The 15,763-nt window shown below is 38.3% G+C and overlaps 4 protein-coding genes and 1 pseudogene across 6 annotated transcripts; 1 reads left to right on the forward strand and 4 right to left on the reverse strand.

Annotated features, from left to right (window-relative positions):
- Positions 1–53: 53 nt before the first annotated feature.
- LOC119997124 (peroxidase 55-like) lies at positions 54–1,439 on the reverse strand. Its single transcript, XM_038843940.1, has 3 exons — positions 1,198–1,439; positions 903–1,094; positions 54–812 (listed from the first exon to the last, which is right to left on the reverse strand). The coding sequence occupies exons 1-3, from the start codon at positions 1,399–1,401 to the stop codon at positions 237–239; spliced, it is 972 nt and encodes a 323-aa protein (XP_038699868.1). The 5' UTR covers positions 1,402–1,439; the 3' UTR covers positions 54–236.
- A 1,812-nt stretch (positions 1,440–3,251) lies between these two features.
- On the forward strand, positions 3,252–8,168 carry LOC119996086 (zinc finger protein 511-like). Its single transcript, XM_038842598.1, has 7 exons — positions 3,252–3,434; positions 3,619–3,683; positions 4,127–4,328; positions 4,870–5,221; positions 5,323–5,960; positions 6,107–6,222; positions 8,001–8,168. Exons 1-5 carry the CDS (start codon positions 3,303–3,305, stop codon positions 5,334–5,336), a joined length of 765 nt encoding a protein of 254 aa, XP_038698526.1. The 5' UTR covers positions 3,252–3,302; the 3' UTR covers positions 5,337–5,960; positions 6,107–6,222; positions 8,001–8,168.
- A 755-nt stretch (positions 8,169–8,923) lies between these two features.
- LOC119996434 (50S ribosomal protein L27, chloroplastic-like) lies at positions 8,924–11,241 on the reverse strand. 3 transcript variants are annotated; one of them, XM_038843068.1, is made up of 4 exons: positions 11,093–11,241; positions 10,695–11,001; positions 9,379–9,480; positions 8,924–9,281 (listed from the first exon to the last, which is right to left on the reverse strand). In XM_038843068.1, the coding sequence occupies exons 2-4, from the start codon at positions 10,992–10,994 to the stop codon at positions 9,114–9,116; spliced, it is 570 nt and encodes a 189-aa protein (XP_038698996.1). In that variant the 5' UTR covers positions 10,995–11,001; positions 11,093–11,241; the 3' UTR covers positions 8,924–9,113. The 3 variants fall into 3 exon arrangements, with proteins under 3 accessions (XP_038698996.1, XP_038698997.1, XP_038698995.1); XM_038843069.1 differs by having other exon boundaries at positions 11,090–11,216; XM_038843067.1 differs by having other exon boundaries at positions 11,070–11,163.
- Positions 11,242–11,828: 587 nt separating this feature from the next.
- Positions 11,829–12,899, reverse strand: LOC119996819 (annotated as a pseudogene).
- A 406-nt stretch (positions 12,900–13,305) lies between these two features.
- On the reverse strand, positions 13,306–14,791 carry LOC119996356 (ribonucleoside-diphosphate reductase small chain-like). The gene has a single exon (XM_038842947.1). It carries the CDS (start codon positions 14,455–14,457, stop codon positions 13,468–13,470), a length of 990 nt encoding a protein of 329 aa, XP_038698875.1. The 5' UTR covers positions 14,458–14,791; the 3' UTR covers positions 13,306–13,467.
- Positions 14,792–15,763: the final 972 nt, after the last annotated feature.

Consider the following 15,763-nt stretch of genomic DNA (forward strand, 5'->3'; position numbering starts at 1 on the left):
GAACATATATAAAGCATATGAAGGTTTTGATTCTACGATTTCATTCAGAAATGTTGCATCAAGTTTTATGAATTGATGGTTTGGTAGATTTTATAGAACTGCAGCAATCTTTGCCTTTACATTTCCAGAAAAACAAGCTATTGTTACTGCAGAAACAAAATAGCAAAACCTTGAACCATCTTGTAAACTCTTATTCTTTGGAGAACGTGTTGATGTAATGATAATATCTTTTGCCTTCATGAGTTGAAGGCAGAGCAGTCCCTCCTTATCTCTCCTTGGCGACCGGTCTTCACGCCCACTCTTCCGAGTTTTCTCATAGCGGTGACGAAGGCTGCATTAAAATCAGCTGAGCTGTTGGCAAACTCAACGACTGTTGACTGAGATGCAGAATCGGTGAACAGAACCTCATCTGAGGTAAACAATCCTTTCCCTGCAATTAAGTTTTGGTAGTACACATTGTCGAAAGTTTGTGGAGTCACAGGATCCATATTGATGGCTATGCTTGGGTCTACATTTTGAGGGCATGCTTCCATCAACTGCTTTGCATAGTCAGGATTCAGTGTAGGGTCTACAGGAGAAGACGGTGTAAACGAGTAAATGCGGTTTGCAAACCGGTCACAATGAGAGAAGCCAAGAGTGTGTGCTCCTGAGAGTGCTATCATATCAAGTTGGTTAAGATTGTTCTTGGCAAACATGGCATTAAGTTGAGCAACATCGAATTCAGGTTCCGGCAAATTTCCAGCGACAAGAGATGCTTGAGAGACGAGGCCATCCCGACGTCCCAGTTCTACAGCGAACGAAGGTCCTCCTGCCTACGTTTTGATAACATCAAAGAGAGAAGTTGTTATTAATTTCAGCTTTTTTTGCAGGAGAGAATGTTCAGATAGTTGAGCGATTCTTACCAGAACTACAACATCCCTCGCAGCAAGAGCTAAGATGTCTGCACATGAGACTATTCCGGGGCATTGTGCTTCTACTGCTTCTTTTGCTTTTACCACCGTGTCGAAACCATCTCCGGCAAGGGAAAGGTTATCTTTTGCATCCTTCTCTGCATCTCCATTTGGTGATGCTATTAGGACAGAGGCATCACATCCCTACAAAAATCGCAAAAACAGAACTCTATAAGCAGTTCAATGCCAAAGCTCATTGATGTGTGCAAAAAATAAAGAAGAAAAAAAAAACTTGTGTTGAGCATACCGTCACAAAGCAGTCATGGAAGAAGAGTCGTAGGGTGGCTGGAATAGTCACAAAGGTTTGGCTGCGCTTTGTGGCGACTGCCTGCTGCACTATTGCTTCCAAGTTCGGACAAGTAGGGCCATAGAAACCTTCCACTAGTTGGGCTTCTCCCTTCCCTATAACCATCAAAATCATCAACAGAGCCAATCCTGTTCTTGCCTCCATCTTTTTTTCTCTCTCTCCTCTGTAAAACTCTTACTCACACACATATATATACAAAGCGTAGAATTCTTACTCCTTCATTTCTCTATATACATAGACAAGTTGCTCTTGTGAACTTGGTCTAATTCTCTACTAGTTACAGTATTCTAATAGTTAAATTAAACCTATGTCATCTAATAACTAGTCAATATGTTCGATGGCTCTGCTACCTGATCATCTGTTTTTTGGTGAACCGAACAAGTTAATTCAAAGGCCAACGAACTTTCTTGGAAAATTATTGAGAGGTTTTTTTTTTAATTTTTGTTCATAAATTCCTATGGATGTAAACGTGTTCAAGGAGTTGAAATGCTGCCTTCCTTGCCTTTGAAGTTTGAAATTGAAAATGACAGAATAACAAATCCCAAATACTTTATACAACCAAAACAAAATAAACAAAAGCAATATCAGCCACAATGGTCCTTATCTGTTATATTTGACGGCAGAAAGTTTTAGATTGACATTTTTTTAAATATTTTGTTGAGTTTTTCCCTATGTGACACAACCGATAACAAAGATATTAATCCCCAAGTTAATTGTGATTACTAAGTCTTTTTTACAAGCTTTTACTCTCTAAGCATACTTTTTCAAAGCTTAATTATTTAGTAGGAAATTGTAGAGGTGTGCAATGTGATTATCACATGTGAGGAACAAATTGATTTTGATGTAACGTTATCTTCATATGTTGAAACGTTCAATAGACTTGGTATTTTTCTTTTAGGACATGCCAATAGACTTTGATTAGGTAAATCTCGCCAAATTGAGTATAATTTATTAAATATTATCAACAAATAATATACAACACAAAAAATGGTTGACCATTAGAAGCAACGTGTAGTTAATGCCTTCTCCACTTGATTTTAATTTTTTTGTGTTGAAAGCAAATTAAAATAAAATTTTTAAAATCTTCTAAAACGTGTAGTAGTTAATGCCTTCTCCACTTGATTTTAATTTTTATGTCGAAAGCAAATTAAAACAAAATTTTTTAAAATCTTCTAAAACTTACACCAAATAGACCCCAACATTAAATCAAGATTATAGAATCAAAATTCCATTCTAAAACATATTTTTTCTTTAATGCTCTGTTTGTTAGGAGAAAAATCAGGTCTTGAAAAAACTATTTTGTATTACCGGTGTTTGTTTGCAGGAAAATACAAAAATACAAGGAAATGCATTAAAAATCAATTAGAAAAACTAAACATGAACGCTGAAAAATGACATCCTTTCCACTTGACGGGATGCCATTTTCCCTTACACTGTAGAGTTGCTACCTCTAACAGGTTATTGATTTGTTGTATATAAATCGATTTGTTTATTTTCTCTCTATATATAAAAAGATACATACATGAGCAGTAGTTAATATATGTATTCACAAAGTATATAATCACAAGAAAAAAATGATGCACCTCAAATTATGTTTTTCACCGAACAAACAATGAAAAATATTAACAATATTTTTGTCCAAACACTAGAAATTAATTAATTTTTCCATGAGATATGTTTTTCATGAGAGGTAGATTTTCCTCCAAACAAACGGGGCATAAATTGTATGTGATTAGTAGACAATCGACTAATTAAATCAATTGGTTTCTCTAGTCTCGACTGTTGAGGCAGAAAATTAAAAACATTTTTCTTATTTTACCCTATTTTATGGGATGGGCTTGGATCATGATGAAAAAGGCCATATTTCGGCCCTTAAAAATTGTTTTCAGTAAATTTAGATGTGCGCGACGAAGCCCATTACTCTAGCCCACGCAAAGCAACATACTAGAGCCTGCTCAACGTTCGGACTTCCGATTATGCTGTCGTCATTACGATTAGATATTTAGATCGTTCGAATTTTTTGAATCTCTCTCTCAGTTTGGGCCATGGCGATGGTTGTGGATTCAGAAGGGGGTGAGTTAGGGTTTCCGTACTGGACCTCCCTTCGACGGAAATTCAGTCCTGACTCCCCCTTCTTTGCTTCCGGTAACATCGAGAGAGAACTCCTTGCCAAACAGGTTACTTTCTCTGGTTTTACTTTTCCACTTAAGGGCTCTATATTTTGTGTTTTCTTCTCCATTCGTTATTTCAACTTCTCTGCTGATGTAAATTCTGTTGAACGTGTTGCCACATCCGACTTTGCTTGTTGATGCCGAGAAAGCGAAATTTATTTTTTGAATGATTTCAATTTTGAATTGCTAGGTTGCATTGGATATAACTGAAGATGAAAGGCATCAGCTTCAGGGTTTGATAGATGAGGAAGTCAGGTATCAGAGGTCAAATTTGATTTCATAACTTTTTTGTATTTGGCTCCTATATGATTCAACGTCAGTGTTAGTTTTGAAGTAACTAAGTGGATGGAAAATTGGGGTATAAACTCAGTTTTTGATAATTTGGGTATGAATGGATGCAAATGTTGGAATTATGCATTACTTTCAAACTCTTTTATATTGAAAAAAATTCTTCTTAGACTCCGGAAGAATTTTGTTCCAGAAGTGATGTGACTATGTGAGTCCAGATTTTTTTTCCTTTTGGTTTTTTGCATGGTAGTAGAACTGTAGAAAAAATTTCTGGCTATTTATGCTTCCATTGCATTGCTAGTTATTGGTTTAGAATAAATAAAATTATTGTTCTATTGGACAAAACCTACATATTTTAGACTTGCGCAATCCATTCTTACCATGTGTCTAACTTCGAATTAATGTTGAAGCAAGGATGTTTTATGTCCCATTTTTGGCTGTGGTGCACGGTTGAAATCATTGGAGGACTTTGAAGATCATTATAATGCAAGGCACACTGCTTCTTGTTCTGTCTGCTCAAGAGTTTATCCAACCTCTCGCCTGCTCAGTATACACGTGTCTGAAGCTCACGACTCTTTCTTTCAGGCAAAAGTTGCACGAGGCTATGTGATGGTATCTCTTCTGACTTTTTTATGCTATAACATGCTGCTCTCTATGATTTACTGGTGTTCATTTAGTGAGCATTGGGACAATTATCTTTCACTGTATCTGACGTGATTTATGATTGTTGTGTTTGGTGCTCTAGTACTGCCCCATTTATAGTTAAGCGAGCCACACTCTGCTCTCATTTTCCTTTTTATGTGTGTTTCATTCATCTTGGCTCTACCTTTCACTTTTACAGGATTGTGGGTATATCGTGATTCCTGATGACTAACTGGTAACATTAAGGTTGACAGGAGTAATAATGTGTTAAGCCTCTTTGTTTTTCTTGGTGGTATCTTGATTATCTACATAGTTACCGGTCCTTTTTCCCCCCGCTTTATTACTTATCTAAAGAATCTAAACATATGTTCTCATTTGAGACGACTATAAATCATCTCCTCCTTTTGTTGAAAATGCTTTCATCTCTGTTCTTAACATTTGGCTCTATTTACATTTTTTTCAAGGGGCAAATTTGGCTCTATATACTTAATCGGGCTCCTCCTTGTAACAGTATGAATGTCTTGTCGAAGGCTGTGGTTCGAAGTTTAAGAACTACAAAGGTCGGCAACGGCATGTGGTGGACAAGCATAAGTTCCCCAAGTCCGTTGAGTTCTTCAAGAAAGTCCATCCGTCAAAGAAACAAAGACAGAAGAACCAACATAAACAAACTACTCATATGGATGAGGCGACAAGCAAAATGGAAGTGGAAAATGAAACCATTGATGGCCTTGTTTCGGCAGTCTCAAAGTTGAGCACCTCAGATTCCATTCCTTCTTCTGTCAGCTTTGGTCGTCGCCATTCTCGTGGGCTCACGTTTGTACCCCGAGCTGTTCATCGTGACAAAAAGCAAGACTCCACTCCAGGTGCAACAAAGTGATAAACAGTCTGCTCCCTGCCATAAACACCCTAAGCAATTCATTCAGTGAGTGGCTTATACAATGTTGTTGGTTCACTTTTTTCCCAGAATCTTCAATGTGAAGGTTGTTTGAAGCTGAAGCTGTTGGGACAAACTGAGTGCTCATATGGGTCTGACCAAACTTTTTTCCTCAGGTTCTCGTTCTCTGACCTCATCCTTGTTAACACAGAATCCATTTATGTACCCTCAAATTAATCTCTCAGTATGACTTGTATGTTTGGGAATTGAAACAATTGTAAATCATGCGAGGGAGAAAGTTTCACTCATTGTTCCTTATTGATAGATTGGTTTATACATTTTACGGATTATAAGACTCCCATCCCATGGCTTGATGTTGCATCTCTCGAGTGTTTTGAGATTTTAATTGGGCTTCTGATCTTTAGTTCGGCCCAATCATTCTAGTCGAGACCCCTTTCCATGTGTTGAGCATAAGCCCAAGGCTCGAGCAAATATGGTTTAAGCTGGGCCCAATGCTAAAAGCCCAACTCTTTCCGGCCTGTATGGACTACTAGGGAGGCTGGAGGCATGTCGGTCGAAAATCAGAATCTCCTTGTCCACAAAGTTAGTTCTCTGAAAAGATCGTTTCGTTCAATTTCGGAAAAGAGAAGTGAGAGAATGGACGCCATAGACTCAGTGTTCGATCCGCTCAGAGAGTTTTCCAAGGACAGCGTTCGCCTCGTCAAGAGGTGCCACAAGCCCGATCGCAAAGATATAAGATGAACTTCTAGATTTTGATTTATTTTTTTATCAAACGATTATTATTTGCTTCTATTGGGCGGATTTGTTGTGGATTTTGATCGAGGCTGTTTATTTTTCTTTTGTGATGTTGTAGAATTTACGAAGGTGGCGGTCCGTACAGCTATTGGTTTCGTGGTGATGGGATTTGTCGGGTTCTTCGTGAAGCTGATATTCATCCCTATCAACAACATCATCGTCGGATCTGGCTAGGTAATACTTTTTCTTCTTTATTCATGATTTCTCGATTGACTCTAGTGTGCTTTTCATTAAGTCACTGTAATTTTGTTTCGCCGATAATGGATAATATGCTGTAGTTGTGCTGTAATTCTGGGATTATACGCTTTTATGATATCATGAACCGGGAACTGCTAGACCATGTGATTGCATGTCGAAGAAAATCAGCTGATCCTTGGAAATATTTTGTTGAATAGTCCATAAATTGAACTAGAAGTATTTTGTTGTTGATTAACGGATGGTCTGCTGTTGTTCTTCTCTTGGTACTAAAATGCAACTGACATAAAATGGTATTATGTTGTTGTATAACTAATATATACGTAGATAATTATTGGATTTTAACGACTTGAGCAGTTAGTTAGAGCTGGAAAATGTTTTCAGTGAGTTGGGTACTTGGGTCAAACAAGACTATTTGGTTTGAATTGGACTGCCTGATCATTAGGAGTACAAGTGTGTTTGTTTTTTCTTTCTCTTTCTTTTAGTTCCTCTCTTTTAAAAGTGGAAGGACTCTATTAAAGGTGCACTAAGAAGGTGCAGACCCAGTAAGAGTTTTTGCTGCTTCTTATTGTCATATACTAGGCTTTCTTCTCGTACAACAAGTTGCATTTTCTTATTTGACTGCATATCGTATATTCATATGAATAGCTACAATGCTGTCATGTGATACAATGTCGTATGTGTGTATCACCATGCAGGCATGAATGCGTACGATAGTACAATGGTAGTCATGTGATACATGAAGACCATGTCACACATTGTGTATAACCATGGACATCATTCTCATTCATCCTCGTATATGATTATTGATTTGATATGCAGTCATACTCATATACAATGGCGTTTAGTTGTATTTTTTTTTTTTGATTTGTGTGTCTTGAGATATAGGGGAGGAATTTTTTTGACAACTGGTGTCAGTTGATTAAGTTGAAAAACTTGTGATAGTGTCTTAGGCTCTTAGCCCATTATTGCAAGGCATTAATTTTTAAAGAGAGTAGGGAGAAAATGTTACGAGGAAAAATACTAGATGCGAATGTATGGTTGGAAAACTACTTATTAAAAGTCATCTATGTTTGGTACACTTCAATCACCTTTGTCCCCTACCATGTTGGGGTCGGCTAGATGCATCCATATGATAAATGAGTGAGAATCTGCCACAGTGCCACTTGAATTCTCCTTTGCCCTCCATTTCTATCATAAGCTACATTATTGAGTATTGACTAATTCCATAGAGTATGAGTCCTTTTCCAGAAACTTCCATCCATGTATTTTGTCTCTCTCCTCTCTTTAGTAACTTACACTTCTAATTTTTTTCGACTCTACGCGCAACTGTTAACTTATTTGATAATAAATGTTTCTTAGGATAAATGATGTGATTCTTTTGTGTTGTGGACAATATTTTTTTGATTAATTATGTAATTCTTTTGTGTCATGGAGTAAAATTTTTTTGTTTATAAGCTGTGGGAGGCATATATTAAGAATATAATACTTATCTGTGAGTGTAACGTGTAATTTTTACCCTCTTTTTTAACAACTATGGGGGGATCATATAGATCTGAAATGGACCAATCCAATTTGAAAAGCTTGGTGTTGATAGGTTCAACAAGGTGCTCAAGGTGGACTTTGTCTAAGATCTGATCAACCCCAACTTCAATAGATAATGACACTATAAGCTCTCCGAGACCATTCATTTTCCGTATGTTTCATAATATGATGAAACTTGAATTGCACTAACTAGAATTTTCCTTATATTGCAGGTCAGACTGTAATGGTTGGCAGTTCAGTAGAATCAGAAGGGAAATGAGAGCGTGAAAACTCACTTTAGGATTTTAATTTGCAGCATACGAGAGTACATTTGTTGTTGACAATATTTGGATTTGCTTTATAATGGCATGCGTTGAAATGTTTACTCATCCTCTATGGTATTTTGGTAGTTGTCTTTTGCTTTAGCTTGTTGAATCACCATAGATCCTCAACCCTATATGTTCAGGTTCGAATTTCGTCGGTGCTCTCGCACCATTTTACTTGGGCCCGAAAATTGAAAATATATTGATTTTAGAAAATCAAAATCCGCTATCATCAGTGTTGATCAACTAATTTGGTGTTCCGGCCATGTTTAGGAGCATGGAATGTCTGAGAATAATCCTTAAACTATGACGTGTTGTCCTTAGGAAATGCTACGGACTCTCCTGCACGTGAATTATAATCAATATTATAATCTGCATGTGAACAGGCATTGATTATAAATATAGTCATTGCTTATATTCAATGATTATAAACATACATGTAAAGAGCAACATAGAAACATAGATCTTCTCATGTTCACGTAGAAGCAATGCGAATATTGAGGGGGCTTAGTCAGTGAATGCCTTATCAACTGTTGGGGACGTTGTGAAATGTTTCCCCATCCCCCTCTCTATTCTGTATTAACAATCCATATTGTTTATTTCCATAATTATCTAATTTTTTAAAAAAAAGCCACTCCATCACATACTGTTCTTCGTTAAGTTCAATCATTCTACATTCAAATCATGATACGAGTACAAGCAGGAACTCAAAGCATAAAACTAAGGGCATGCTTGGGAAATTCGGGAATGGGGACTAGAGATTGGAGGAAATAGTGACAGTAGACTCCCATACTTCCCCATTAGCCTTCGCATACACCCTCCCAACCCAACCCTAAAAGCAAACAAGACGGGATTCACATAGCAAATTTGAAACAGTAGATATCGACACTTCCGATCTAAGTATCCAGGATCCAACAGAATAAACATAAAAAAAGGAAGAGAAACCAATGAAGCAAACCAATGTGCATGGTTTGATCATAGTTGTAAACCAAAAAAATTGAAACTAAATGGAACGTTCAGGAATTAGCAAATAGGATTGCTCTCTGCAGCAGATGCTAGGACCAGCTGCGGCTGAAAAAAGCCTTCCCTTCTAGCCTTCTTACGTTCACGCTGCATCCTGAAGTACTCCCTCTTCCTTGCTCGATAACTGTTGGGGTTCTCAGGCTGTACCTCTCGTGCGTAAACACTGATCTGTAAGTTATGCATATCCATAAATTTCCAATATTCTGACAAATCTAGCTTCACGGAGCATAGTTCTAAAATTTTGAACGTAACAATAAAATTTAACCTTCTGCCTGTCAGGCCCAAACTTTTCAAATTGAACAAGTCCATCAATCAATGAGAAAATGGTGTGGTCCTTGCCTATCCCCACATTCTTTCCCGGGTGAAACTGAATATCTCACAAAGACAAACAATCAAAAGTCATCCACAAATAAAACAAAGGGACACATATAGTGTGAAGAGCCAATAAGTAAATACTCAAACACATAATAATATCAAATGGCAAAAAGGTATAAGAATTTCTTTTTTAACATATCTCCCCCCACAAACAATCTACATGTAAGCAGAATATGTGAGCATTATAGTTGTTATGAATATAATTTTCATGGGTAAATATATTTGCAACCAACTATAGGCTATAGTTAAATCAAAAAAATACAAGCCAATGTATGAAGTGCATGAGTTTGGAAATTCTACTTGGTAATCCAAGCTACGAGCTGTTACAGTCACAACTTAAAATCACCAACCCTGACCTTTTTCTCCAAAAGTACAAATATTCAACACTACAATGAAGATCAACTCCATCACAGAATTGACTCCTAATTTCTTTTTCACGTTATACTTCAACAGTTATTGCCTTGGCCTAATACATCACTAAATGATCTTTAAGGCACCTTCGTTACCACTTAGATCCCTCCCCATATAATAAGGGTCTAAGCTTTATAATCCTTCATGTTTCAAACTCCATTAAGTTTCTTCTTCTCTATTTGATATTTCAAAAAACACAGGCACCTACAATCAGAGAAATTTTCAAGGTCAAGAAATTACACGAAATAACCTCATTGCAGTGCACCATACAAGTCCAGGATGATCAAAGGGCTCCATCTTGTATAATGTTAGAAACGAAAAGCCTTTTCAATTCATTAATTTGTAGAGACCAGCTTCATTACACTGAGTTCTCTCCATTTTTTGATTCTCAACACCCAAAATCTTCTTGTACCACACATACAGCAAGCTTCAATCCACAACTTCTCTAACCCATTCAAAAATTGTGGCCATAAAAGCTTGTCAAACTTATCCAGTCCTTCCAATAACGCCCATATCTTAAGTGTTTTATAAGTAAAACTACAAGAGTTATTGCATTTGTAAGCAACAACCATCTATGAAGCCCCCTTATCTAAATTCACGAAAAAACCATTCTCTACTTCACTCCCCAGCAAGAACCATCTGAATTCGTAAGAGGGGGGTTGAAATCAGAACCATCAGTCATCAAAAACAGCTCCCGAATTCATTTATGTCAATGACAATCAACACTATCATTGAAACCCACTATTTTTTTTGAACAAAACAGTAATAATAATACTAATAAGGGAATACTCACACCTTGGTGCCGCGCTGGCGCACAATAATTGAGCCGGGCTTTGCGACCTGGTTACCGAAAATCTTGACGCCGAGACGCTGGCCTGGCGAGTCTCGTCCATTCTTGGTGCTGCCGGCTCCTTTTTTGTGCGCAGACTCGATCGTCAAAGGAACCGGTAATCTTGGCCGCATAGAAACCGTTGATTTGGGTATTATTAACCCCGCATCGAAATTAAAGAACGAAGATGCTGATGACGCTGAAGATAGAGATAGTCCCTTGAATGCATTAGCCAAGCTGAAGCTAACTGCCGTAGCTGCTGCCATTTCTTAGCTGTCGATTTCAAAATGAACAAAATAAATTATAAAATAATTAAATTACTGGCACAGATATATACATACATCTATATCTATATGAATACCACCCGAAAACTGAAGACTTGTGTTGGTTTTGGCTCACTGTGAGGGCACGGGCACGGGAGGTGTGGAGTCTGGAAAGAGAGGAAGAGGCGAGGGGCCTTATCTTCGAGCAGCGAGACTGCTTCATTTTGGCCACATTCTGCGGTTGAAATCAATCTGGGTATTAGACTGGAGGCCCAAACATGGCCCTTTTACTTTCAGATTAACCTAATGGGCCCCTTCGAATGTCCACAAGCAAGAAGCCTAGCTTGGCCCAATATATTTCCATCTTGCGGGCTTCTATCAATGGATTTGGTGTGGGTCACAGCCACCTCACACATGCAAAGTCAGACAGGAAAAGGCCAAGAAATGGAAAATTGAAACTTAGCCCAAAATGAACTAGGTAAGGGACACAAAGCAGAAGAAGATTCTGCATGTTACAAAAACTTGCCAGGACAAAAAATATAGTGCACTAAAAAGACCTACAATAAAGTGTTTCAAATCCCTTCTTCGAACAATCTCTTGAATCTGTTCTGATGACAAAACAGATATTTCACCTTCAAAATTAAACAACAAGATTAAACTAGTACAGAAAAGATTCAGTTTTGAATACGTTTTCAAAGTCTTTTGATCACAAAACCAAAATTTGCTTTCAAGTTTGATGTCTCTAAATACTTCACTCCCATTGAAAATTTAGTGCAACTGGCAACTTTTGCTATCCGTAAAGATAAAGAGTGGTGGTAAAATTCTGCTTTTCGACTGTAAAATGTAACAATTCTGTATTGCACTGAGGTAAGCAAATTAGCTTTAAAATACACTTTCCTGTATCTGGTTCAATGAAATAAATGACTTCTCACATGGCCAAAGGTTAAAATACTGTCAGCCTACCAGTGCATGCACGGTAACGGCCATGGCAGACAAGTACCTTCTCAAGAATTGCAGATTGGTCATCCAGGTGAAATTTCTGCATGTAATTTGGCATTTCAAATTGCTGCAAGAAAAATTGATCCTGCCTTCTTAGCAGAAAATATCTTCAAACATCTTTCATCAGATATAGCTAGATATTACCTGTTCCTGCAGTTTTTGTTGAGCATGCATTTTCTCCATAAAATCCTTCTGGTCCAAGCTCAGCACAGACCATTTCTTCACTGACAGACATTTAGCATTATGACAACCAATATTAATTTGACAGACATAAATATCAAGTTGTTCACAATGCAAGATACTCTACTGATAAAGGAAAACCAGCACTTACGTAAAGATGTCAGAGTAAAAACCCAAAATAACATGGGTTATTCTCAGCCCAAAATAAACAAGCAGCATTAGCTGAGTGATAAAACAGAAGTCAAAAATGATGAATCAACTAAAATCTCATTGAGCAACCAAATGTGACTGAAAGACAACCAAGTAGTATACCCTTATGTACAAAGATGGTAAATATTACAACCCAAAATTAAGACACTGAAGGCCATAAAAGTCCACAATGAAGAGTACTGAGAGACGGGATCTTAAACTCCAAACCTCCCTGAAGTCTACCAAAAACTCAAACCATACTCAACTTAAAGAGTTAAAGATAAAGGAATGCACCATGCCCTCAAGCCTTATATGCCTTCGCAAGGTATGAACCCAATATACCCCAGCCATGCACATCCCATATACAAGTCAAAATTATGGGCATGATCCATAAAAAATAGAATTCAAAGAGAGCTTACTTTGCAACAAAATTGCAAAAGTGAACCAACAAATCTCTATCATTCTCGTCAGCCGTATTGACTTCCCCAAGCATGAAAGACCAAAACCAGAGAAGGGGGGGCCATAATTTATTTCTTTCATTCCATTTAAGCAACCTCAAACAAACCACACTGGTTTTCTTTTTCTTTTCTATAAAATGCCAATATATTTATTGACTAGCGTTAAAAAATTCGAACCAATCAATAAGTTCCATCAATATCTGCAGCTTAAGAAGTCAGTGCAAGGATGAAGCAACTGTTCTCCTGATAGCATTCCAGAGCTCTGTAACTGAGAACTGCCAGCCATACTACGCCAACACAGACCACACAAATGTTCGTCTTCAAAATATAAACACTATTTTATGGCCAAAAGAGAATAATATAGTTAATTCTTATTTTCAATTGGCCCTATTTTTTAGTTTAATTTCATTACCCTCACTTTACTGCTTTGAATGGAAGTAAATTAGAGAGAGAAGCGTATGAAGACGATAGATACAAAGAAGACAATTGAACTAAAAGAGATTTATAATATTTTTTTTCTATTATTTCTCCCGAAGAGAAATCAAACAAACAAATTAAACTAATAAACAACACAGAAATAAAAAATATATATAAAAAAAAGGTAAAGGCACAGGGGGAAAACCCTGAAAATGTTACATCAACAACAAAACCTAGAAATCTTCATCCATCTTGAACTCATGGGTGTCACCATTGCCATTCAAGCTCGACATAACCTGGGCCTTCTGATATTCCCCGACTCTCTTCTCGAAAAAATTGGTCTTCCCTTGTAGGGAGATCAGCTCCATCCAATCAAAAGGGTTTGCAACATTGTAGATCTTCCCGTACCCGAGCGCACCCAACAACCTATCAGCCACAAATTCGATGTATTGACTCATTAAGGCACCATTCATCCCTACCAACGCGCAAGGAAGCGCGTCGCACACAAACTCTCTCTCTATATCGACCGCATCCCTGATTAATCCCTTGACGCGCTCCTCGCTCAGTTTCGTCCTCATCAAGCGGTACAACAAGCACGCGAAATCACAGTGCAAACCCTCGTCTCGCGAGATCAATTCGTTCGAGAAGGTCAATCCCGGCATCAATCCGCGCTTCTTTAACCAAAATATCGCGCAAAAGCTTCCAGAGAAGAATATACCTTCCACGCAAGCGAAAGCGATCAATCTCTCGGCGAAGGACTCTGAACCGTCGATCCATTTCAAGGCCCACTCGGCCTTCTTGGCCACGCAAGGGATGGTGTCCACGGCGTGGAAGAGGCGATTCTTCTCGTGCGAGTCCTTGATGTATGTCTCGAGGAGTAGACTATACATCTCAGAGTGGATATTCTCGATCGCGATCTGAAAGCCGTAGAAGGCCCGGGCCTCCGCAACCTGTACTTCCTTCATGAACCTGACGGCGAGGTTCTCAAGCACTATCCCATCAGAGGCTGCGAAGAAGGCGAGCACGTGCTTGATAAAATGCCTCTCGTCATTAGTTAGGGATTCCCATTGACGCATGTCCTGGGAGAGGTCGACCTCCTCCGCCGTCCAGAAGGACGCCTCCGCCTTCTTGTACATCTCCCATATTTCCTGGTACTGGATCGGGAACATACAAAACCGATCCGGGTTCGGGGAGAGCAGTGGCTCCTCTGGAATTGAAGGCATATTGAAGATTAGAATAGAGTTTTAGGGTTTTGTGATTGAAAACTAAAGGGCAGATTGGGAATTGGATTTCTGTTGCAGAGTATTGGTGGGCACTTGGAGGATTTTATAGAACTTGTGAGGGGCGCGGGGAATTTGTCATTTCGAATTCCAAAGAAGCTTGTGGGAGAATGAATTGGAGGGTAATGTTGGAATTCAAATGAAAATGTTGAGGCGGGTTACTTAAACTGGTCACCTACTTCCAAATTAGCCCATGAATGTGGTCCAAATTATGTATAAAGGAGAGGCAAGGGACTGGTATTGGCTAATTTTAGCAAACAAGGGCTTAATGGCCAAAGCATGATTTCAATAGGTGAGGCTTGAGAGGGAAGCTTCACGATTTTAATAGATTTCGTATTTTGGCGGTATTACTTTGGCGCTAATTTTTTTAGAATATTTTGTTGGGACCAAAAACACATTAACGGTCGTGACGTGTCCTTTTTTTTTTTTTGTGTCAAAATAGTGGACAGACAAGAGTGAGCTGTATGTGTGCACGCTTTCACACAAGGTCCACACGTGGTTACCACATGCTTGTGCGAGTCATGAACCGTTCACACGATTTTGCTCGTTTGAAGCCAAAGCTTTTCATGTGGTGGATCCATGTGAGCCAACATCCGTCTAGAGTCTAGCCCAAACGCTCCAAAGGGATCCACCAATTTTATGGGCCGAGCAAGCTACTTAGCCAATAACTATACCCTAGTGTTGGCAATTGCAAGATGTGGGTAACACTTTCTTCTTTTTTTCTTTTTTTTTTTTTCATTCTGAAGTTTCTTTCCTCCGCAGTTGGAGATGCTTTCTCTAATTACAAGTATTTTTTTCCTTAATGGTGTACTTATGTTGGTCCATTGAACACTTTTGTTGGCCCAATTGGAATGATGCACTTTTATTGCCCCAAATTTACTAGGACTAGCAGGGGAATGAAGTTTGTCATGTCCTCATGTTTGCTCTTCACATGGGTCTCACATCTAACACACTGAGCAACCACAATGGTGTAATTTTGTTGAGGGATGTGTTTTATCGATATGGCTTGGGCAACAAAATGTATTGTTATAATGGTATAAATTTATTGGTTTAATTTTACGTGTAACAGAGGTGGAGCCAGTATTGATTTTAGTGTGAATGTATTGTTGTAAAATGGGACCTAGGCAAACCAATATATAGGCATGACAACTCTCATGCCATATCAATTGGCCCAACATAAAAGCATTGTTGTAGCATCATTATTGTTGTCAACCCATCAAAATCCATTTTTTCACTATCCATGCCCTTA

This window comes from Tripterygium wilfordii, chromosome 4 (assembly GCF_013401445.1).
Source record: "Tripterygium wilfordii isolate XIE 37 chromosome 4, ASM1340144v1, whole genome shotgun sequence".
NCBI lineage: Eukaryota > Viridiplantae > Streptophyta > Magnoliopsida > Celastrales > Celastraceae > Tripterygium > Tripterygium wilfordii.